Consider the following 26,177-nt stretch of genomic DNA (forward strand, 5'->3'; position numbering starts at 1 on the left):
GAGCTATCACTATAGATAAGTACATTATGATATGAACTAGGTGTGGCAGACAGGGCCTCTGTAGTCAAAGTCCTCTGTGTCCCATTGTCCCTGAGCGGCCCAGCAAATGTGTGTTTACCGAACATTTATTCTTTTTCATCTTCCTGTGTATGGATTGCATTCCCTGCCTTTAAAGTCCCAGATCCCTGCCCCTTCTCCTTAGTTCAGGATGACCTATACGCCTCATTCAGCCTGACAGCCTCTGGAATCTCATGTCTGTGTGGATTCCCTGGATTTAAGAAATTAAATCTTATTTGTCTCCTCTTAATCTATCTCATGTCAATCGGATTCTTAGTCCAGCTAGAAGGACCTTGAAGGGAAGAGGAAATTATTCTTCCTCGACAGTTGGCATAGTCAGCAGGATAAAATTCTCTGGATGATATGAATCAAAGAGTCTACATCCTCTTCTCCCATACCCCATTACACCTTAGCAATTTCTTATAACAGCGTTGGTAAGACACTGCATAGTTGAATATATGATATACGCTGCTTTGGTCTCCAAATGCATAGGTATTCTATGGTTTTGTTTTCAGACTTTTCTGAAAAGTGGTCATGCATCAAAACCTAAAGTTGCAGATTAATGAAAGCACGCCAATCCCAAATTACGTTGGTAATGAAGTTGTTTGCAAAGATGATGAAGTTGACATATAAAGAACACCTCTGCAGTATAACAATCAGCCCAGCACCAGACAGAGTCTATGGTATCACTGCATTTTCAAAAAGCATATGCAGCAAGTTTTGTTGAACAAGGACTATGAAAAATGAGAGCAATTTGATCCACTAATTAGAATGCCTCCATCAAATCACAATGGCTCAGCTAAGGTCAGGTACCACTTGCTTGCATTTAAGGAGGAGAAAGGTCTGCAGTTCTACATCTTTTCTTATTTATTAACATGTGAAAAGCTCCCGATTTTTTTAATTAACCCAAGCAGTTGTTCGCATGAGAGATTTAGTTTAGCAATTTGATGAGATGAATTCCACATCATGTTAAATTAGAATCCTAGACACTAAAGCCCCAAATCTAATTTTCACCCTAGTTTATAAGGTTCTCTTGAAAATTCTATTATCCTAATGCACACCTCTAATTCCCTACCTCCTATAAGACATAGTAATTCCTACCAAATGCAAAGTCAAAAATATCTTCAATTGCCATTGTGGAATATTTAAGTTTTATATTTACTGTATTTTTGAGATTAGGTGTAGAGATCCAATCTCATATTTCCTGAGGGGTACCTGGGTGGCTCAGTCAGTTGAGTGTCCCAACTCTTGGTTCCTGCTCAGGTCATGACGTCTGGGTCATGGGATCAATCCCCACATTGGGCCCCAGCCTCAGCATGGAGTCTGCTTGTCCCTCTCCCTTTGCTCTCTCCCTTCTCTCGCTCTCTCTCAAATAAATAAATATATAAAATCTCTAATATTTCCTGAAATTGCAGTACTTATAAGTTGTGGCAAAATTCTTGATCTAACCATGAGTTCTGCTAAATAAAGATTTTGCTTGGGCCAATAATTTTACCTAAACTCCATGTGCTTCTAATTGGGGTAAGTTCTTAAAAACTCAATCAATATATGATTCAGAAAGCCAAATAAAAGAAACAAAAGGAATAGTAAAGCCAAGGAAAGGCATTCTGTATCTCTATAGGTAGACCCAGGAGTGATTTCTGGTCCCAATATAGACACATTTTCAGCTTTAAAAGATCATGCCAAATTATCTTCCAAGTCAGCTGTACCAATTTGTAGTTTCTGTTGATATACTCCTTGTCCACACTTGCTATTTTCTGACTTTTCAGTGTCAGTCTGATGAATGTAATATGATCTATCACTCTGCTTTTAGGATGCATTACCCTAATTAGGGGTGAGATTGAGCATCCTTTCATATATAGGGGCCATTGGGTGTTTTTTTATTCATGAATTACTGCTCATGTCATCTGTTCTTTACAGTTGTCTTTTCCTTACTGATTTTAAGAGTTTTCTTTGGGGATCCCTGGGTGGCTCAGCGGTTTAGCTCCTGCCTTTGGCCCAGGGCGCAATTCTGGAGTCCCGGGATCGAGTCCCACGTCAGGCTCCCGGCATGGAGCCTGCTTCTCTCTCTGCCTGTGACACACTCTGCCTCTCTCTCTCTCTCACTCTATGTCTATCATAAATAAATAAATAAATCTTTAAAAAAAGTTTTCTTTATAAATGCTGATATTAATCAATTATCAGCTATATATGTTACAAATATGTTCTCCTTGTTTGTACCCTACTTTTTCTTCCTCCCTTCCTTGTTACTTTCCCCCAAAATATCTGTGGGTTTGGAATAAGAGGGGGATCTATCCATGTCAGTTCAGCCCATCACATTGTATAGAGATTCCCAGTAGACTCTTCCTCTTAAATTTTCCCATTCCTAGCTGCTTCAGCAGTCTTTCCTAGCGAACTTTTTGGAAAAATAGACAACTCACTTGACATATGAGTTATTTTCACTTTCAAATTGTGAACATACAGTAATTATTTTTTTATTTTTCCCACTGAGTACCATTTGGAATTAAACCAATTTCTAATATTCCTCCATAACCTTAGCTGACTGAACACATAATTTATGGGTAATTGCATAATTTATGTGCAACTTGACAGCTGCTATAATGCTTAGCGAATTTTAATAACATTAGAATTATTTGCCTAAATGGTATTCTGAGAGTCAAAATTTTCATTTTGTTCTGTTTTTCCTTCTCCAAAGCTCTTAATTCTGCATGAAATACAACATTAAGTCTACAAATATTCTTGCTTTCAGTTCTCAGGTTATATCGAAACTCTATTTCAGTGGTTTATAAATTCTCTAAGGAGAGAGACTCTGTTGATTTTGCTTCCCAATGTATTCCTTGTGCTGGAGCACCATACCTGGCACATAGTAGCTTCTTTAGAAAATACTTGCTTAAAATAAAATACTTGCTTAATGAATTATATGATGTATAAACCCACAAAAATTTGGCCATATATCTTTAAGAATCTAAAACTGTTCAGAGGCTGTGGACCAATAAATCTGTTTTGAGGCATGCATTCTAAGAAAGAGCTCTGATCAATGCAGGCAGATTTATATACAAGGATGTTTATGCAGTCACTACTGATAAATAACTTTGGAAGCATAAACATGAAATATTCAACAATAATGAATTTGTTCAAATAGTTATGGGACATACAAATAATAATGTCATGATGTCGTTAAAAATCACATTTTCAAAGCACATAAAAAACACATACAAAACAGTGTTAAGTAAATAACACAGAACCCGGAACCGAATTATTCAACATGATCCTAATTTTGGTATATGATATGCAGGCATAGAGAAAACCGGAAAGAAATAGACCAGTAGTTTTCAGTAGCTGTCTTTGAGGGGTGGGAATCACCCATATGTATGGCTACTGCATTAGACTGCAAACACCTTAAAATTAGTACCAAGTATTTTAGCTTGGTATTGCTATAGTTTAGCACTGCACTTGGGACTTGTGGTACTCAACAATTCATTAGAAAATGCCCTTAAAAACAGTATAAATACTTAATCCTTTATAGCCCATTATCAATAACTTGTCATTGGTCATGTATTCTAAAATTTCTTTTATCATCATATATTTCTGTTTGCAGACAGGTGGTTGGCGGGCCATGCCAGCCGCATCCACCACAGGCATTCTGGGGCCTGGAAATGGCAGAGGCTCAGAGGCACCAGCCCTCGAATGCCTGCAGGCTGCGACGACAAAGTGTTTTTGCAGAATTTATGACTTAGTTGTGTGAAAGGAACTCTGCATGCAGAGTGTGTGCATCTTTGATTTGAAATACAGGTATTTCCATTCACTTCTGGTGGGAGGTCATCAAACACGAGGCACTAAGCGTGCTGAGCCTGCCATGGCTTCCATAAATTATCTATGGTGATTGCATTTTGGCTACTTAAGGATGATTTGGAGTTTTGGGCTGTATGTTGTCATTAAGAAATATTCTGATCTCATCACATTACCCAGTTGATTGCTGTTGAACAAGAAATGCAGCAAGACTGGAAGGCAAACCAAAGAAAGGCTTTTGTTTGGAGCCTGAGAACTGCAGTTTGGGAGAGACTGAGGAGCAGGAATGAAAAATCTGTTCCAAAGCAAGGAGAAAAGAGGCGGGCTTACAAAGGCAAAGAGGAGGCTCCCTGTAAAGCCACGTAAGTTGTTTGTCAAGAATTGTGATTGGTGTTGACAAGCTGAAGCTATTCTCACCTGCACGTGGTTGGTTGCTAAGGGCTATCACTAAGCAAAAAGTCTGTGTTCTAAGAAGAAAGAAGTTCATTTCTTGACACGGCAGCATTGCCACTGGTGCTCCAAGATGCTTGGCAACGACCTATATTTTCAAGTTTATCTTTTCTTTCAGGTGGGGATGTACATCAGCTCTGCTTCCTCGATGGCCTCCTGGCTCCATTTGGAATCAGTCTCTCAGCAGCACCGACTCTGTGTTGATATTTTCTTTCACGTCGCTAAGATCTGATCCTGTGTGGAAAGTGTGAGACTCTCAGTGCTGGTTAGTTGTGGGGTCTGCTTCCTCAAGTGCCTTCCTGGGCTTTTCAGTTCTAGATCACAGGTCCTCCTGGCACCAATGAGGAGGACTTCGGGAAAGTAGGAAGTGTCCTCAATGGGGGGCGGGGAGAGGTGCTCCAAAAGAAGTGGGATAGATCTCAGAAAAGATCTAAAGTGCCCATAGCTATGCAGGAAGGAGAAATCCTCCTTCAGGGGCCAGAGTCAAGTATAGGTGCAGCAGCCGAAGCCGAGGGGCCTCCAGCCCAGCATGGGCACCAGCTATACCCTGTTCTGACCCAAGTGGTGGTAGGTGTGAGTCCTCTAGGAAGCTATGATAGTACAAGCACACAGAAGCCTCTCACCAAGCCCCCATCCCTTCTCCACCCAAGGTAGGTGAAGCAAGCTCTACACTTGCCTCTGCCTTCCCATTATTCTCCTTCCTTGAAGACTTTTATGTGGTTCTAGTTGCCTGTCCAGGCCCTGCACCCCCCACCTGAGGGAAGCTGGGCATTTGGGCCACGGAAACACTGAGAGCAACATAGCCAAGGGGAAACCAAGACAGTATTTCCAGAGCAGGATTAGAGCTGCAGGGTCACCAGGCTTTGGAAACCCCAACACCCAAGGGCAAACAGATATCAGAACCCCTCATCCTCTTTCTAGATATCATAGAAGCTCCCGGGGTCTTTGTTCTACCCCAGGGAGATGTGGGAGCCAGCACCCCAGTGGAGAATGAGACCCCCGCCAGCCCGATCAGATGGGGGCTGGGGATCGGTTCTTTGCGACCGTTTTCTTGCTAGCAGTTCTATGTGACCGTGCTTTCACAATCCCGTTGCAGTTTAGCATTCACACCATTACACTCACTGCTAGAGTTGCAAGGAGTGTGGTTTTCAGGCCCTGATAACCAAGTCAGGCTTCCCAAAAAAGATGTCAGGGAAGAAACCCAAGTCCTATCAACCAACATTTGATCCCAACAAGGCAAGAAGCCTTTTGTCTTCTAGCACGTGACAGCAAAGTGCTGATCGTCTCACTGGCAAAATACCTTCTGTCACTGTCAGCTGCCAGCGTTTTCTGTCGCCCCCAAATGCCATCCATGGTTATGTATTCTACCCACCATGCCCCTCTTTACATAATTAACAGCCTTCTGCAGTGGTTAATGGATGAGGGAAAAGCTCTCTAAGGGGTTGATCTTAATTTATCCCCTGTCTCCTACAGGAAGACACGTGCTTCTGTGCCAAAAGTAGACATGACATGATGGGGAATTTACACATGGCCTTTATGGGGTAATTTACTGGCAAACTTGGGTGTATATTATTGTAAACTGCTGCATCCCGGGTGATTACAAGATTAAGAAAGAAGGAGTGAATTGCTAATCTTGTCAGTCCAACTGTTTTCTTCCTTGATAACATTTGTGTTATTACACTGGGTGATGAAAGATTGTAATTGGCTGTTGACACTGATTGAAGGAAGGAGACGTTGCTTTGTTTTGTTTTAAAAGGAGAATTAATTAGCTTGGTGAGGGAGGTAACGCGATTCAAATCTGCGGCTCTCCTCACAGCTGCAAAACAGAAGTGAACTGTCAAAGAGTGTTTTCATCTCTTTCTTCCCCACCTGTTTCTCTCCCTTTGATGACATCTTTTCCTAGATTTAACACATTTAAGATGCGCCCGCCAAAGAAAGCGGGTGGGGGCCGGGGGCCAGGGAGCCTTCAGGAGAAAGAGAGAGAAAATGTTGCTTTCAGGATTCACACCAGAAACGCTGCAAATGTGTGTGTTCATTTGCATGTGTTTAAGCAGTGTTGGAGGAAGATGCCAGAGACGGATGAAGCCAGGCCAACTCTGTGTCACTCAAGTTGGCCTAGACCGGTAACCAACACCTGAGATGGGCCACCCATGTGGTAGCCAGAAGAGAAGGTTCTAGGTAAATCGACACACCAGCGTTTGCCTGGTTTGGTCTCGAGATGTTGGAGTGCTTGAGCAATGAAATCCTGCTGTCCTGCAAGATGCCCTATCTGCTTGAACCAGATGCATGTACCTGGTCCCTTTCTGCCCCCAGAGAGAAAACACAGGGCCAAGAACTGGGATAGACAGGGAAGTGGATTCATACCCTCACCCTTCCCCAAACCCACCTGCAAAATGTTTCTTGTTCCCTGCATGGGCTGCTGGCCTAGGAGCCTGAGATCCCAAGGAAGGAATGCTTTTACCAAGGGATGTGTCAAATGTTTTTGGGGGAGGAAGAAGGTGAGACCGCCGCCTGGTCCTTGTTGGCTCCTTCCATCCCTGGGGCCACAGGCAAAGGAGAGGATCGTGGTCACTATGAGGGGGAATTTGGAACTCGTCCTGGTCCTTACATGTCCAGAGGCTCAAGTTCATGGAAGGCGGCACCACCGGTACAGGTAGGAGAGGTGCCAGGCACTTGAGGATCGAAGGTTGGGGTCATTCCACGAGGCAAAGCCCCTTGAGGAGCTGAGGGGCAGACAGAGGGCAGAGGGAACACGGCATGCAAGGCCAACTAAGAAAGTTGTTAACACCAACTATGGCCTCACAGACAACTGCTACAATGCATTGTTATGAATGGATTAGTGCATTGACATTAGCAAATTAATTTTATTAGCAGTGACAGATCCCTACCCCTTTGCATTTTCCGTAAGACATATGACAGTTGGCTTAATTTTTGGTTTCAGGTTACAGGATAGCAAAGGGAATTGTGACTGAAAAGGGTGGCGTGTTTGGATGAGGTGACCTATCACATTAGGCAGAAGCATGCTGCTTCACTCCACTGTTTGGACGTTAGATATTATTTAATAGTCCAGCCTCGGGCCCGACTATGCTGGCCTGCCCCTGTAATTCTAATCTCTCCCCCGTGGCAGAGGGTTTGGGAGTCTTGCAATGTACATTCCCCAGAATATTCACCAGCAGTAATGGGGGACAGTTTCCTCAAACAACATGTACTTGGTGTGACATGGGAGGCAGAAATGAGAGGCATATAATTGATCCTCTGGCAACAGCGGGCAGACAAGAGGGCTTTTGCAGATGTGTCATTGTATAATGGCTTCTAGATGCTTTCCTTGAGGACTTCCTCGAGTGGCTGAACTAGTCCCACTAGTGGCCTACCTCCTGTGAAAAATAAGCCATTAGATTAGGTTACAGTGGTCTGGGTCTCCATTACACACAGTTAAGCCTAATCCTGATAACACTTGTATAAAAGGGATGACAGGTTTTCATTTTCTGATACAATTACATATGCAAACATATTTACAGAGACCAATATTTTCTAGAATCAAAATTTGAGCAATACTGTAACATTGATTCTTGTGTGAAAGAGGGATATTGGACAATCCAGTGGATAATGGATGGTGCATTAAACTCCATTTGTGCCAGATAGTGAATTATTGAAAATGAAAACTCTTGTAATGATCCTTGTAAAATGGTTGAAGGTTTATGATCAAAGTATAATTCAGGGATGGCATGTATCCAGGTAGATGAGATAACATAATTTAAATGCTTTCTGAGATGGGCCTTGGAGAAACTAGAAGAATGGTTAATGCGTACATTAAACATTCTGTAAATTACAGCTACTTAAGCAAATTGTTGATAAAGGCTTTGTGATTTAATTACCTAAGTTTCCATCTTGTGTATTTGATCTTCTTGATTAACCCAGAAGCCATGGGTTAAGCCATGGATTCAGATACCAGGAATACTGGGTACATTTGGATGTGTGAACATTTAAGAACCAGCCCTGTTTCAGGGTGCTGTTTTGCTATTAACTTCCTGGGTTTTATATTCTTGCTTGCATTACAGAACAGATCATAAGTTCTCAGAGAAAAGGTAGAAAATAAGTTGTGAATTCAAAGACGCATGTTAACATCATGGCGAAAAAAACAATTCAAGACTAATCACTGACTTTTAGCATATAGAGATCTACACCAAACGGTCTCTGAGATTTTAGTGCTGGCACAACACTGTGATTAAGACTGTAGATTCTGGAATCAGTCTACATGGGTTCAAATACCAGCTCCACTGCTTATGATTAACTGGGCCATTAGTTCCTCTGTGCCTCAGTTTCCTGGCCTGTGAAACTAAGATAATTTTCTAACTTCAATGACTTTTCATGAGGATTAGGTGGAGCACAGTGCCTCATACATGGTAAATATAGGTTTACTATTAGTACCATGTCACCTCATTTAATTGCTGGGATGAAATCCATTCTCGTAACCACATTAAAGACTCCAGGAAATTGATGCTTGGCCTTCATGAAAGGAATATGTTCATGCAGTAAACTTCATTTGAAGCTATTATGGGAAATAATAAAACTCTAATAATTTTCACCAGAAGCTCCCTTAGCTTCAGAGTGCATCTGTGTACCAGAGTCACGTGCAATAATGAAGCCAGATGCTAAATTTTTGACATGCTGATTAAGAAAAAATCAGACATGAACATAACTTAATTTTAATGATGGGATGATTTTATTAAGTTAATTTGCAGATAAAGAACATCACTGAAAAACTCTCAACAAGTACTTGCATGGCCAGATGTGCTTTCTTTTTCTTTGAAGAAGTTTTGACATTAATATACACTCAATTCATTGATCTGTGCTTATCTTTGATGGTTGCTTGAATGACGAATAGAAGCCAGGGACAAAGAAATTGGATCTTTTCTGTCTTCCACCTATATGCTCGAGCCCTTATTAATGAGAGAAATCTCAGGCTGAGACACTGCTGTGTTATCTGCAATTACACTTCCATACGCTGGGGTCACAAGCTGCTCTGGAGAAGACTGCTCCACGGGGGAGATAGAAAATTTGCTAAGGCATTGAACTAAACCATGATGTAGTCTCCTGGAGGGTTCTCTACGTTTTGGAGGCTTGCAGTTCACATTGTAGAATTCCCCGTCCTCCGTTCCCGTATGACTTGAGTGTGAAGGGGCTTCAGAAGCAGCCAAGGTCGGTCCAGCATAGGCTCAGGGCCAGTTGGGAACATCAAGCCTCATCCTTCCAATACAGTTGTGCTGTGACTTTTTAAAGAGATGAATTTTACTTATCCTATATTTAAATACAAAATCTCCCATTTGTTTTTTTCTTTCGGTGTCCTGGATCTACGGGCTACTGGATAACATTAAACATAGATTAGGTGTAGCCAACTGCTTGGAAAGACGCTTTCATATTAAGATTTATGTAAAAGCAACAGACTGGAGATAAAGAGAACTGGCCATTGCAGTATTACCAAAAAAATCAACATGTTTTTATTAAAGAAGATTTGAGATTGGCTATAGCAACTTACTGCCTGAGCCTCTAAAACCTCCAAAAGTAGATGGATCTTCCTTAAATTTCTAAGGTAGAAACAGACTTGTATGTAGCCTGAGAAGTGGGTTACGATTGATCCAGCTGCTAGGCATTAGGAAGACAGGTTGCTTATGATGTTTGTAGTGAAAGGCACTACCGCCACTATCCAAGGCGAAAATTGGAGAGCTTTTGAAACAGTACACGAGCACTTGAAAGGTAATGGTGATGGGAAACACCTGCAAGAAATTTATCACTTTTATTAAGAAACAATGTACAGATTCAAGATAAAAACCAGGTGTCTGATAAGTTGTTTCAGAAGGTAGAAAATTACTCTTCATGAGAAATCATGGTAAAAAGACCCATTCGGTTTGGCAAAACAGTTTATTACAAAATTTCCCTTTCCTCAGATAACTCAGAAGGCTGAAAATCAGTGTTGGTATTTATAAGCTTGAAATCTGAATATGAACTCATGTCTTTAGCTGGCCTACTACACACCCTACTGCTCTGCAGCCTTCTCCTCCCCCAATCTTTGTTCTTAAAGTATGATACTGAAGGAAGAGCAAAGAGGCTGGAAAAATCAGACTCCCCTGTGCCTTCCCACCTCTCCTCCACAGAATTCGTTCAGAAGTCCCACTTTATAAATCATCCCTTTTATTGGAGGATGAGGCCATTCTCTAGATGAGAGCAACTAGCACAGAAATGATCTGTGCTTGCAAGTGATGCATAGACGTTTTCATTGTGCTGAGGAACCACCACTGCTTCTCCCCTTGGTTCACGGGCATCTTCTCACATGTCAAAAGATATAAATAATTCAAGAAGCCAACAAATTATTACATTTTTTTTCTTAAAAGGTATGGGTCTTCTTTTAAATGGAGACCAAGCTTCCCCCCACCCCCACCCCGCCAACCTCTGGTACACTTGCAGCCTGCCTTCCTTGATTCAAACTGAGGATTATTTGGTGGAATGGCTAGCAATATAATTAGGTAAATCTCAGAGGAGGTGTCTCAAAATGGTACTGAGAATAGACAGACAATGAACTCCAGGCATCAGCCAATACCAGCTCTGAAGATGTAAGCTTCACCCTGGGCAGCCTACTTCAAAAACTGGAGAGTCTTTAATGCTACCCTGAGAGACAGCTTCCTGCACCAAGCATCAAAAGACACAAGGTGCTAAATACAGAATGCTCTTCCCCCCGCAACACCACCGGCAATCAGAGAGCAATCTCTTGCGTGTGTCCTCCATTCCTTCTCAGAAATGTTAGAAGTCTTGTAAATGAGTCTCAGAAATGTTTCCTCTTATTGTTTCCTTCCCAAACAGCTAATGGAGAGCGGGGACAGGTATCAGGAACCAATAAAAAGTTTCTCAGAAACTTGATGGAGTAAGAAATCTGGGAAAAAGTTCACTTGTTCCATTAATGCAAGTCAGACACTGGGCTGGGGCTGGGGCTGGCACTACAGCACCGAGTAAGACTGGTCCCTGGTGCCTCCTTTCTCTGCAGTGTCTATTGGCAGGAAGCTGCTGGAAAGAGAGCACAATACAGTCTCCACCCTAGCTTGGTACATAATGAACATATTCCAACACTTATGACCACTTTTTACTTACAAATATTGTTCATACTCATGTTGAAACATCGATCAATAATAAGGTATTAATGGATTTTATCTACACTGACAGTTGTTTCAACCTAAGAATGAACACACCGGTGAGATCTACTTTTCAGAATAAAGCTATTGAGACCAAAATGCTTTGTTCCTCAAAGGGCAGAATTACTCATGATTCTATTTACTCCAGGCTGAAGAGAAACAAACTACAATAATGTAGGATCTTGATTTCTAACCTACATGATAGAGATCTTTTCAATGTGTATCTGTGCATTTGCCCAGATCTTTGCCACGTTCCTCTGCAGGGGCCAAGGGCAGGCCGCCCATAACGTAGCACAATGGCATAGTCATTATTTTGAATTGAAGCTACTTGGGGAACCATAGGTCCAAGGACACTCAGACCCTCTCCTATCCTCCTGAAGCAGAAAATAAATCTCCCATATGAAAGGTACTCTCTCTGTATTAAGAGCTAAAAAGATATCCTCATTACCAGAGAAAAGGATTTTGAAGCCAAGAAAGCTATGGAAACAAACTTTGTTACTTTTCCTTTACTAATCTACTACCTCAGCCCAAATTCCACTTAGAATTCCCTAATAAAACTCCCAAATATCCATTTTCTTTATGCTGTCAATTTCTCACAGATTTACTGTCTCTGTCTAAAATGCACAAAAACTCCCCACCTTGCTTATTAATTCACATCTCAGTTTCATTATTGGGTCTGTGTGCACAAAATAAGATGTTAGTTTCTCCTGTTAATTTTCTCCTATAGATTTTGTAGTCCAGCCAGAAGAACCTTGGAAAGAAGAAAAATATCGTCCTCATCTTCAATTGGCCTAGTTGGCAGGTTACACTTCCACTGGATATTTGCCGTGAAAGTTCTGCAGCTTTGAGATCTTGGGACATCGGACAGATAGCTGGTAGAAGGTGAGATTTCTTACCACACCAGCTCCCAGAATCTCTGTCTACAGAGTCCAGTGGAGTGAGAGTGGTGACAACCTTAATTTCTCTAAATTTAGATTAGGAGAAAATATTGTGGAACTGGTTCCTTGGGCTCGCTACTCTTGGTTTTACGGATTTATTTCCTCCAAGAGATTGTCACTCTTTTCCTTTGTATCTTTTGTGTCATCATAGAAAGGAATTACCAAACCTTGAGGAAGGTCCATACTGTTTTCTGCTGTGGCTGCACCAATTTACATTCCCACCAACAGTGCATGAGAGTTCCCTTTTCCCCACATCCTAACACTTTTTGTCTTTTTTATTTTAGCATTCTAGCAGGTCTAAGGTGATATTTCAGTTTTGCATTTTCTTTATGATTAGTGAGGTTGTGCATCTTTTCACGTATCTGTTGGCCATCTGAATGTCTTCTTTGGAAAAAACCGTTCAAGTCCTCTGCCCATTTTTACATTAGATTTTTTGGCGCGCGCGCGCGTGTGTACGTGTGTGTGTGTGTACGTAGAGTTGTATAATGAGCTCTTTATATATTTTCGATATTCATCCCTTATCAGGTATATCATTTGCAAATATCTTCTCCTATTCAGTAGGTTGAACTTTTTGTTTTATTGATGGTTTCCTTCACTATACAGAAGCTTTTGAAGCTTTTTATTTTGATAAATAAAAATTAATTTTAATTTTGTTTTTGTTTCCCTTGCCTGGGGAGTCAGATCTAGAAAAATGTTGTTAAGGCCAACATCTAAGAGATTACTGTCTTAATATTTTAAGGAGTTTTACTGCTTTGGGTCTCATAATTAAGGCTCCAAACCATTTTGAGTTTATTTTTGTGTATGGTGTAAGGATTTGTCCAGTTTCATTCTTTTGTATATACCTGTCCAGTCTTCCCAACACCGTTTACTGAAGAGACTGTCACTTCCCCATTGTATATCCTTGCCTCCTCTCTTTTAATTGACCATATATGCATGGGTTTATTTCTGGGCTCTCTATTCTGTTCCAATGATCTGTGTCTACTTTTGTGTCAGTAGCATATTGTTTTGATTACTCCATCTTTGTAGTGTATCTTGAGTTTGGGATTGTGATACCACCAGGTTTGTTCTTTCTCAAGATTGCTGTGGTTATTTGGGGTTTTGTGTGGTTCCATACAAATTTAACTGTTATTTGTTCCAGTTCTGTGAAAAATGTTATTGATATTTTGATGAGGATTGCATTAAATCTATATACTGCTTTGGGTAGTATGGACGTTTTAACAATATTAGTTCTTCCATTTTACGAGCATGGAATATCTTTCCATTTGCTGTGTCATCTTTCATTTTTTTCAATATTCTATAGTTTTAGAGTACTAGTTGAGGTATTTTATTCCTTTTGGTACAATTATAGGTAGGATTGTTTTCTTTCTCTTTTTGCTATTTATTAGTGTACAGAAATGAAAGATTCCTGTATATTAGTTTTATATCCTGAGACATAAATGAATTCATTTATCAGTTCTAATGGTTTTTTTGGTGGAATCTTTAGGGTTTCTATATATTGTCTTCTCCAAATACTGAAAGTTTTACTTCTTCCTTACCAATCTGGATGCTTATGTCTTTTTCTTGTCTGATTGCTGTGGCTAGGACTTCCAGTATTATGTTGAATAAAAGTGGCTAGAGCAGACTGACATTCTTGTCTTGTCTCAGGTTTTAGAGGAAAACCTGTTAGCTGAAAGCTTTTCCTCATTGGGTATGTCAGTTATGTTTGTCATAATAGCCTTTGATATGCTGAGATAGATTTCCTCTAAACCCCTTTGTTAAATATTGTCAAATGCTTTTTCTGAATCTCTTGAGATGGTTATATGATTTTTATCCTTCATTTAAAAAAAAAAAGATTAGAGAGAATGCAAGCAATGGGATGGGCAGAGGAAGGCAGAGAATCCCCAACAGATTCCCCACTAAGCATGGAACCCTCAACACAGTGCTCAATCCCAGGACCCCAAGATCATGACGTGAGCAAAAATTAAGAGTCAGACACTTAACCAACTGAGCTACCAAGGTGCCCCATCCTTCATTTTGTTGATGTGATGTAACACATTGATTGATTTGCAAATATTGAACCATACTTGCATCCCTAGAGTAAATCCCATATGATAATGAATGACTCTTTTAATGTATTGTTGGATTCAGTTTAATATTTTGTTAAGGATTTTTCAATCTGTGTTTATCAGAGACATTCGCCTATAGTTGTAGCGTCTTTGATTTTGTTATGAAGGTGATGCTGGCCTTTAAAATGAATTTGTAAGATTTCCTTCCTATTTTTAAGAATAGTTTGACAAAACAAGATTAACCCCTATTTACTTATTTTTAGGATTTGTTTATTTTATAGAGTATGCAAGTGGCAGTGAGGCAGTGTGAGAGGGAGAGAAGCAGACTCCCTGCTGAGCAGAGAGCCTGATGCAGGGCTTGACCCGAGGACCCCAAGATCATGACTTAAGTGGAAACCAAGAATTGGAGCTTAAACGACTGAGCCACCCAGATCTCTTAACTCTTCTTTAAATGTTTGACAGAATTCATCTGTGAAGACATCAGTTCCTAGACTTTTTTTTTTTAAAGATTTAATTTATTTATTCATGAGAGACACAGAGGGAGGCAGAGAGAGAAGCAGGCGTTTGAGGATTTTTTTGATTATTCATTCAGTTTCACTACCAGTAACTGGCCCGTTCAGATTTTTTATTTCTTCCTGATTCATTTTTTGGAAGATTGTATACATCTAGGAATTTATACGGATTGCCCAATTTGTTGGCATATATTTTTTGTACGCTCTTATAATCCTTTGTAGTGTTGTGATGTCAGTTGTTACTTCTTTTGTCCTTTTGCTTATCAATTATGTTTAGCTTTTCAAAGAACCAGCTCTTGGTTTCCTTGATCTTTTTTTTTTTTACTGTTTCACTTATTTCCACTCTTTTATTATTTCCTTCATTCTACTAATTTTGGGCTTTGTTAATATTCTTTTTCTAATTCCTTTATATGTTGTTAAATTATTTGAAATTTTTGTTTCTTGAGGTAGGCCTCTAATGCTATACATTTCCCTCTTAGAAGTGTTTTATTGTGTCCCAAAGATTTTGGACTGTTATGTTTTCATTTTCATTTGTCTCCATTTTTTCATTTCATTTTTTATTTATTCATTGACCCACTGGTTAGTAACATGTTTAGGTTTCATGTGCTTGTTTTTTTCCATCCTTGTAATTTCTAGTTTCATACTGTTGTGGTCAGAAAAGATGCTTGATAGGATTTCAATCTCCTTAAATTTATTGAGACTTGTTTGGTGGCCTAACATGTGATCCATTCTGGAGAATGTTTTACGTGTACTTAAAAAGAAGGTGTATTCTGTTGTTTCTAGATGGAATGTTCTGTATGTATGTATAAAGTCCATCTGGTCTAGTGGGTCATTTAAGGCCACGGTTTCCTTATTTCCTGTCTGGATGATCTATTTACTCCCTTCACTTTACTCTGTAAATAGTCTGAAGTATGTCTCTTATAAGCAACATACAGATGGATCTGGCCCTTTTATTCATTCTGTCACCCTATGTCTTTTTTTTTTTTTTAAGATTTTATTCATTTGAGAGAGAGAGAGAACACAAGTAGAGGGAGGAGCAGAGAGGAAGGAGAGTGACAAGCAGACTCTGCTGAGCACAGAGCCTGATGCAGGATTGATTCCAGGACTCCAAGACCATGACCTGAACTGAAGGCAGATGCTTAATAGACTGAGCTATTCAGGTACCCCCTTTTATCTATCTATCATCTATCTATCTATCTATCATCTATCTATCTATCTATCTATCTATCATCTATCAATCATCTATTTTTTATCTATTTATTTTTTTAATAAATTAATTTTTTTATTGGCGTTCAATTTACCAACATACAGAATAACACCCAGTGCTCATCCCATCAAGTGTCCCCCTCAGTGCCCGTCACCCATTCACCCCCACTCCTCACCCTCCTCCCCTTCCACCACCCCTAGTTCGTTTCCCAGAGTTAGGAGTCTTTATGTTCTGTCTCCCTTTCTGATATTTCCCACACATTTCTTCTCCCTTCCCTTATATTCCCTTTCACTATTATTTATATTCCCCAAACGAATGAGAACATACACTGTTTGTCCTTCTCCGATTGACTTACTTCACTCAGCATAATACCCTCCAGTTCCATCTACGTTGAAGCAAATGGTGGGTATTTGTCGTTTCTAATGGCTGAGGAATATTCCATTGTATACATAAACCACATCTTCTTTATCCATTCATCTTTCCATGGACACCGAGGCTCCTTCCACAGTTTGGCTATTGTGGACATTGCTGCTAGAAACATCGGGTGCAGGTGTCCCGGCGTTTCATTGCATCTGAATCTTTGGGGTAAATCCCCAACAGTGCAATTGCTGGGTGGTAGGGCAGGTCTATTTTTAACTCTTTGAGGAACCTCCACACAGTTTTCCAGAGTGGCTGCACCAGGTCACATTCCCACCAACAGTGTAAGAGGGTTCCCTTTTCTCCGCATCCTCTCCAACATTTGTGGTTTCCTGCCTTGTTAATTTTCCCCATTCTCACTGGTGTGAGGTGGTATCTCATTGTGGTTTTGATTTGTATTTCCCTGATGGCAAGTGATGCAGAGCATTTTCTCATGTGCGTGTTGGTCATGTCTATGTCTTCCTCTGTGAGATTTCTCTTCATGTCTTTTGCCCATTTCATGATTGGATTGCTTCTTTCTTTGGTGTTGAGTTTAATAAGTTCTTCATAGATTTTGGAAACTAGCCCTTTATCTGATAGGTCATTTGCAAATATCTTCTCCCATTCTGTAGGTTGTCGTTTAGTTTTGTTGACTGTATCCTTTGCTGTGCAAAATATCTATTTATTTTTTAAAAGATTTTATTCATTTATTTGAGAGAATCCTATATGTCTTGATTGGAGAGTTTAAGGTAATTGCTAACAATATGTACTTAGTGCCATTTTGTAGTTCTTATAATTGATGACTTTCTTTAGTGTTATACTTGGCTTCCTTTTTTATCTTTTTGCATATCTATTATAGATTTCTGGTTTGTGATTATTATGAGGCTCATATATAACATCCTAAGTACACAGTCTGTATTGTTGATTGTTGCTTAAGTCGCTCAGCGGTTGAGTGTCCTCCTTTGGCTCAGGGCGTGATCCTGGAGACCCGGGATCGAGTCTCACATCAGGCTTCCCTGCATGGAGCCTGCTTCTCCTTCTGCCTGTGTCTGTCTGTCTCTCTCCCTCTGTGTCTCTCATGAATAAATAAATAGAAATCTTAAAAAAAAAGTCCACATTCTAAAAGAACTTCAGTTTTACACCCCCTCCATATTTTATGTAGATATATTTTGTATCTTTTCATTTTGTGAGTCCCTACTTAAATACAATGTGACTATCAGATAAAACTGCTTTTACTACTTTTGTCTTTTAATCTTCATCTCAGCTTTGTGATTGATACACTATTTTTACTGTATATTTGCTTTTACTTGTGAAATTTTTTTTCTTAATTTTCTTCTAATTATGATCTTTTCTTTTCCACGTAAAGAATTCCCTTTAACATTTCTTATAAGGCCAGTGTAGTGGTGATAAACTCCTTTACCTTTGGTTTGGGAAATTCCTTCTCTCTCCTTCAATCCTGAATGACAGTCTTGCTGGGTACTCTTAGTTATAGGTCTTTTTTCTCTTGAGCACTTCGAATGTGTCATGTCTCTCCTTTCTGGCTTGCACAATTTCTGCTGAAAAAACAGCCTTATGGGAGTTTCTTCATACACAACTAGTTGCTTCTTACTGGTTCCTTTTAAGATTCTCTATATTTAATCTTTGACTTTTTAATTATGTGTTTTGTTGTGGACCTCCTTTGGTACATCTTGTTTGTGGCTCTCTAGGCCTCCTGGACTTGGATATTTGTTTCCTTCCCCAGGTTAGGTAAGTTTTCTGCCCCCCCCATCCCCTTCTGGGAACTCTCTAATGTAAGTGTCAGTAAGCCTGATGTTGTCCCAAAGATCCCTTAAGCTATCCTCATTAATTTTTTTTTCCCTCTTCACGTTGGGTGCTTTCCATTAGCTGGTCTTTCAGATCACTGATCCACTCTTCTGCAACCTCTAATTTGCTGTTGATTCTAGTGTATTTTTCATGTTATTGTATTCTTCCACTCTGATAGCTGCTTTTTTGTATTTTCTCTTGGTTGAAGTTCTGAGTTCATCTACTCTTGTGTCTATTCCAATAAGCTTTTTTCTAATAATTTCTTTGAACTCTTTATTGGGTAGATTTTATTTAGTTCTTTTTCTGAAGTTTTGTGCTTTTGTTTAGAGCATGTTCATTTAGTTTGTGTTTATTTCTATGAAGTAGATGGGACAGCGACTTCCTTTCTAAACTTGAAGAAATTGTCTTGTGTAAGGATATCTGGTATCGACTGTGTGCCTAGCTGTTTGGGCTGATTGGAGCTGTAGCCGGTGGGTAAACTGGGAATCCCAGGGCCCTGCAGAAAGCACTCTTGCAGGACAGCTGAAGCCACAGGAGGCCTGTGCAGAAAGTCCCACAGCAGTATGTGTAGGGGGGGTGCCCAGGCAAGTCATCTGGAGCATCCCAGGATGCTTTGCCCCTGTGTCACCTTGGTGATACAGCAGTCCAGCCAGGATCCTATCTGTATCTGCATTACCATCAAGGTGGAGGAAGAGTGTAAACAGTGGCATGTTGCAGCCTCTCTGACCCCAGAGAGTGTTCTAGCAGGACCCCTACCGCTTGGTAGAGAGCTAGTTCCTTAAAAAGCCATGGCTTAAAACAGCAACTAGATATCTGCATCCCAGGGTAGATAAATCGGCTCACAGTCCAATTCTATCCCTCCCCATTGCAGTTTATAGTGTCGGGGTTCCCAATTGTTACCATCTCTCTCTCACCATTCTGTACGTGGTACCTCCATCCTCTGTTGTGCAGAAGTTGTCCAGTCAGCCCTCAGTTCTTAAGAAGGAACTATAGATATAGTATATATATCTATATAGCTATAGATTCACTGTGTCCAGAGAGAAGTAAGATCAAGATTCTACTTCACAAACTTCAATTTCTAGTGAAAGCTATATAGTAAGTGAAGTTTTTTTTTAAAAGATTTTATTTATTCATTCATGAAAGACCCACAGAGAGAGAGGCAGAGACATGGGCAGAGGGAGAAGCAGGCTCCTTGCAGGAGCCTGATGTGGGACTTGAACCCAGGACTCTGGGATCACGATCTGAGCCAAAGGCAGATACTCAGCCACTGAGCCACCCAGTGTTAAGATAAACCAATGCTAAAGTTAAAACTTAACTATCCTGTAAGTGAAGTTTTTAAGTGTTAAGAATTCAAATCAAATGGGTTAAAGCTACCCCCAAATAAAGGAAACAACTCTGTACATAAGAAAATATTTTCAATCAAAGAAAGGTATGAAGATTAGAAAGACATTTTGAGGGAAAACTTAGAACAAGACCTGAATGAATGTAAAAAAGTTGTAGGTTTATAGAAAAAAATTTAATATATGGTCAGTAATGGCTAAGATCAGAATTTAAGTTTTAATATTACATAATTTTGTTTATAATTTATGAAAAGCAAACCAATAATCTAAGATTCTATGTCTTCATCAGATCTTTGATCATTCAGGAAAACTGAGTCTTCAATATTAAAAGAGCCAAGTTTTGCTCACAATTATGTAACCTTTGGTATTTGCCTTTAATATCTTACTGTCACTTTGGTTAAATATTTCATAATGATTAGGAATCCTATTTAATAAAACGTTCAAGCCTTTTGATATTTATTGACAAACTTTCCAAAATCAAATTCTAAAAAGTCCTTTCATCACAATCTAATAGAAATTTTCAAAATATTTGGTCTCCTTATAAAAAGATTACGCTAGTTAGGCTTAAGTTACATGGGAAGCTCTGTCAACTGATACTGAAACCCTCTCAGATTATATTTATGTAGAAGTGGTATTAAGAACTCTATGAAACTCTTAGAAATCAGGTATGTCCTAGTATGTTATCTTAAAGTGCTGTGTGTCACAGAAATAACCAAATTTCCTTGTCAAGTGCATGGTCATGAACTCTAATCAGATTTTTAACCATGGCCACTTTTGTCTGTTGTTTCCAGACAGTTATACTCAGATGCTTTTACAAACCCTCCTGCAAATGTTTTGTCTGCATTGAGATTCATGGAAAGAAATCTGAGTACACGTGTCTCTGATAATAATTAAGATCACGCAACTGAACTCAGTAAGAATTTCCAGAACTAATGAAAGAATTAGATTTCAGCAAAGTAAGAATAACATGGAACTGAATGAATTGAGGATGACTGTAATTTTTATGACTTTTTGTTAAACACTGATTTTTTTCCAGCTTTAAAGAAATTTTTTCTTAAGATAACTATAACTTACAGCAATTTGATAAAACATATCTTTGTGAACAAAACATTTATCTTCTCTACCTAATCCCTTCAATATTCTTATATTTTCATAATATACTCATTTGCATAAGTTCAATAAGAGTAATAGAACACAACTGGAAACACTGATTATATTACCAAGGCTTTGACTAGAATGTCATATTTGAGGGAGACCTGCACAAACTCAGACACCACCACACAGCTTAAGGAAATAAGGTTGACTATACAGAGCCAATAAAGCCCCCTGTGCCCCCTGGAAAAACAGCCTGATACCTTGCTTACAGGGTTCCCAGCAGATTTACCAGGTGAAGAGGGAGGGTCATTTCCTGGCAGGTCCAAGAACTTCGGGACACTTTTGGGGCCTTGAGAAAGAATTAACCAAACCTACAGCTGTTACAGGGGAAGTCTGAGCAAGTATTTTTTGTTTGGCTTCTCACCTTGGGAGGCTGTTAAAAGTTCAGGCTAGAAAGTCCTTAAAAAAGGGCCTATAGGATCACTTACTATTCTTACTGCACTCGTGTAAATAATCAGGTCAAATTTTTAAACACTAGACTTATTTTGCAAACCGATTAGTCTTAATTGGGCTATCTTTGGTAAAAGTTAGTGTGATTATAAAGAGAAAAACTGTTTCAGTAACATATCTTTGTGAATACTATATTCTCATACATTTCATTATGAACTGGACAAGATCTTGATTTCTTGTTTTCTCCAGTGTCTGGCTACAACTTCCTCAAAGAACACCCCCTCCCCCCAATCTTTTTTTACTTGGAATAACTTGATTAAAAAAACTGTCCTTTTTCTTGAAGCCCTGCAAACTACACATAAACAACTTCAGAGAAATCAGAACAGCTCATATGTAGACAATCTCCATGCCTGTTGCTCTATGGGCTACTCAAAAAGTTCACCACAAAAACTCAAAATTACAAACCAAGAAAATACATCAGATTGCCACTGCCTGCTATCCAGAAATCCACTTCACTGGCTACCATCAGAAACGCCTCTCTCTTACTCATTACCTGATTTGAATCAGTGGACTAACTTTGAGAACACATAGCCACCTCCTATGAGTTTAACGAAACTGACATAGCTATTGTCAGAACCCAGCAGGTTCACTGAAATGGAACAATCTATCAACTTTTAAGGTATGAAACTTCCAGGGAAGTTGCAGAGGAGGGAACTGCAGGAGCCAAGAGCAGACTACCCATAATGTACCACAGTGGCATACTCGGTATTTTGAATTGAAGCTATGTGGGAAGCAGCAGATACAAGGATACTCAGAGTCTCCTCTGTCCTTCTAAGAACAGAAAACAAAACTCCCATTTGAAAGGTATGCTCCCCCTGCACTAAGAACTAAAAAGATGTCTTTATTTAAAGCTAAGAAAGCTACAGAAACAAATCTGGCTATATTTTTACTAATCTACTACTACAGCCTGAATTCCTTACTAAAACTCCCAAACATCCGTCGTCTTTATCCTGTCAATTCCTAACAGATTTATTGTCTAAAATGTAGATTTTAAAAATGCCCGCTCTAGTCCTTTGTTTAGGTTTTGGGTGCGCAAACTCAAACTTCGATTTTTTTTTTCTCCTGTTAATCTGTCTCATGTAAATTTTAATTCGTAGTCCAACTGGAAGAATCTTGAACAGAGGAAAATTTCTTCCTCTCCTTCACTCTAACATGCCAAGTGGTCCACCCATGAGCACATCTCCCAGCCCACAGCTAATTCACTGGCTCTGAATAATTCCTGAGGTTTTCCACCTCCCTTCTGCATAGGCATTTGGCACTGTTGAACAAAGTGAGCTCAACATGGGGTGAAAAGAGCAAACAAGAACATTATTTTCCAAATATAGAAGGGCATGGTGGTTAAGATTCTCAGTTCCAGTTTCAGGTAACAAAAGAAACATTTTTACATTAACCCTCATGTTTATACTTATCTATACATATATTCACATATGGGCCACATCTTCTCGCACTCCAAGTATCAGTGCCTGTAACAATGTCTAACAAAATACCTTGTAAAAATCCACAAAAACAGCCAAGAGGCCCCAGAGAATAGAGGCATAAACAGACGCAAGATGACAGGCACAGAGAACTATGCAAGTTTTCAGTGGAGAAGTGCACAGATGAACAGAGACTGCAGTGAGGACAATGGAGGTGGGGCTCAGGAGGAAAACAAAATAGGGCAGGAAAGAGGAAAGCTGCTCGAGAAATGACCCCAAATTATTAGAATCCTTTAAAAATGTCAGGTAATCTTCTCAGAAGAATAAGGTACTGCATGTAGCATTTCATTTTGGGTAACTGGAAAGGAAGAAGAGGGGATAAACTAGATTGTGTCTAAAGCTTGACGGACACTTACACTTACCAAGTACGTTACTGATTGGTTTAGATGAAAAGGAAAATAAAAGGGATAAAAGATAAAGCAATACAAAAACAAAAGAGAACATAATATGAGGGCAGAATTGTGGTAAAAGCTAACTAGGTATTACATTAATATAATTCAAATATCCACCATCTTCTCCTGTTACTTTATGGTGCAGGTCAAGCTGTTAAGTGGGTGCACAGATATGTGTACACATGTACACACACACAGGACAGTTTCTGGCTAGTGTCATCTGCTATGATCTTCAGTCAAAGGGCAGAGTTTTGGATGTCTTAAACATCAATCCCTTTTGCAAACTATCTCTGGGGTACAAAGTTATTACATAGTCGAACCAAAGAAAGAGGAGAAGCATTTTAATAGACATTTCTCCTCCAGCTGTGTGGGTCTGGTCCTCTTCAAAATGGTTTATTTGCCTCTTTAATACAAGTTGAAATTAATCTCAACCTTGATTGAAAAATCAGTTATCCTATGGAAACAAACTGTCAAAAAAAGAAGTTGCTAATGAAAGTATTAGTGTCCATTAGACATATTTTCTTACATCTGGCCACTAGAGAGAAAATCAACTCACAAGGTATTTCAGACATTCTGTTCTTCTATTTCTTAGTGTAAATGCCATAATCTGTCCATATGTAATCTCTTATTAATAAAACCAGCAGCAGTATTCAGCCTGAGAAGAACAGGTACTTTCTAAATCCAGAATCTAAAACCTAATAGACCCAGTTAAATGCTGTCTGTGTACATTAACACATCTCAGTTACTAAAAATGTTCATCAACATAAAAAGGAGGACACTAAATTATGTAAGGCTCCAGCCTGTGAAGACTCCAGATACACAAAAATCTAATATAGCCCCTAGGGACGGGTTCTTCTATCAAGTGATTTTTACAAAGTAGTTTTATTTTGTTTTTAAGAGGATATTTAATTCATGCTTTTTATAGCACCATCAGTCAGAGGAACTCTACATATTCCAAAGAAAATACCTTTTGATTCCATGAATGGGTTCATACCAAATTTGGCATTTTTTAGGACAGACCAATTATCAGCACTAGAAATTTGTCCATGTCCAGAACAACACTGTCTGAAAACCCTGTGACTTAGATAGAGAAACAGTATCTACATTTTATGGAACAAACAATGAGGCAGCTTAAGTTCCTTTCCCTGAGTGACCCAATGGTTCTTGGACACTTATCTCAGACCCCATCAGGGAACAGCTGCAGGCAGAAGAGGAAACAGGCCATACCACAGAGTGAGCCAAGGTGATCTCAAGAGCCGCATCACGATTTAAGAATACAATCTATATCCAAAGGGGTGGGGGAAAGGAAGGCTTTTTTCACGTGTGCAAAAGAGAGAAGAGCATGGACTTGTGCAAGTTTAATGAAGGTTCGGGGCTGAGTGAAGAATGAGGAAATACAAGAATAGACTCTCATGCTATTTTCTCCTCTAATATCGCAGAAACTACACCAACACATAAACGTGCGTGCACACACACAAACACACGTACCTACACACACCATATTGACACTGTTCCTCTTTCTCAAAATTATCCCAGGAAGAAAACCACACCTCTGAAATGATCAGCCTAAAGGGGCATCACGCTTCCTCACAGAGTAAAACAAATGACTTCCCAACCACCTGTAAATACCCATCAAGAACACGAAGATACCTTATAGGAAAAAAAAAAAACAAAAACACACAACTTTTCATTTTAGTTGTGACTGGACCTGATTGATACACCACACCCACATCCACCATATATGAGAGTCTCTACTCCTTAGCCTGACTGGCCACGAAGCTCTCACACTGACAGGCAGCGCTCAATCTCTCTGGTTAAGAAGCCTTTCAAACACTGAATGCACCCACTTGGAACCAGCCCCGTGAGGGCCTGGCTGGGCCCAGAGGGGAGCTGTGGTGCCCTGGGTGCCGACGAGGGCCAGCTGCTCCCAGCCATCCTGGCATCACCATTTCAACTGTGGGCTAAAGGGCTTTGTGTAGAAGACTGAGGGGAAAAACATCCTGCCTGATTCATACTCAGCATTTCTTTCTTATTAACTCTGTGCCATAGAGATATGCTGATGGTCTAAGCACAGAAAGCAAAAAGACTTGCACATGGCGGGGGTGGGGGGGTGGGGTGGGGAAGGAAGCAAGATGTGGGAAAGGACGACCACCAGTCTTGCTCCAGTGTCACCAGGGCTCAACTCACAGGGACAGCCGCTTCCTTTCCAGTCCCAATGTCACAGGGCCCCTCATAGTTGCTTCCTGGTGATGATGCCTGGAGCATCTGACTGGCTCCAGTGCTGCAGAGGTGGTGGGGGAGGGGAAGAGTGACAAGAAAAAGGGTGGTGGGCACGGGATGAGAATGACCGTATGGCAGAGAATCGTCAGAATGTCAACAAGAGAGAAACCTGTCTGAGACCACGGATAGAAAACTAGTAGCTATGGGGACTGAGAATTCAATAAACAAGTAATGGTACTAAATATTTTGGTAAACAAAACAAGTAACAGACTGGCTGTTCAACAGTAGAGAACTATTCTTGTGTCTATTTCGTAGTTGAGGGGTTTCCATTTGGAGTCCGCAAACGTTGGCCTGTGCAGCCTTAAAAAAATCTGAGAAGTCCCTCCTGAGGATTCTCTGGAACATGGCTGGTTCAATACTTCAGCATTAACAAAAGTGAAATGGTGGCCAGACCTTCACCAGCCCTGGCACATTAGCATACTGGTCTCTCTGCTCCAGGCAGACCTCAGTTTTTCTTGTCCTTCTGCAGCTGGCTTTTGGTGGTCCCTAGGTTGTTCCACACTTCTGTGTACATGAGGGTCCCAATGAAGACAAACAAGGTACCCAGCCAGTGCCACACAGTGAAAGGGTTCTGGAAGTACAAGATGGAAAAGATGAGGCTGACAAACTTGCGGAGAGTCACAACAAGGGTGACGGTAAGGGAGGCGCATTCTGTGGTGAGAATGAAGACGCCCCGGATGCACACATACCTGGGGTAGTGGAGTTAA

General features: G+C 40.1%; 1 protein-coding gene and 1 long non-coding RNA gene across 3 annotated transcripts in view; one reads left to right on the forward strand and one right to left on the reverse strand.

Moving 5' to 3' along the window:
* The first annotated feature begins 509 nt into the window (after positions 1-509).
* Positions 510-16,131, forward strand: LOC140609306 (uncharacterized). Its single transcript, XR_012011197.1, has 4 exons — positions 510-4,208; positions 4,415-4,561; positions 12,205-12,359; positions 15,964-16,131. It is a non-coding gene; the product is annotated as an uncharacterized lncRNA (long non-coding RNA).
* Positions 16,132-20,696: 4,565 nt separating this feature from the next.
* Positions 20,697-26,177, reverse strand: part of SLC35B4 (solute carrier family 35 member B4) — a 34,163-nt gene continuing 28,682 nt past the window's right edge. For both annotated transcript variants that reach the window (XM_072784636.1, XM_072784637.1), the window contains exon 10: positions 20,697-26,159. In XM_072784636.1, coding sequence (XP_072640737.1) covers positions 25,916-26,159 — 244 coding nt within the window. In that variant the 3' untranslated portion in view covers positions 20,697-25,915. The remainder of the gene's footprint in view (positions 26,160-26,177) is intronic.

The sequence above is a fragment of the Canis lupus genome, chromosome 18 (assembly GCF_048164855.1).
Source record: "Canis lupus baileyi chromosome 18, mCanLup2.hap1, whole genome shotgun sequence".
NCBI lineage: Eukaryota > Metazoa > Chordata > Mammalia > Carnivora > Canidae > Canis > Canis lupus.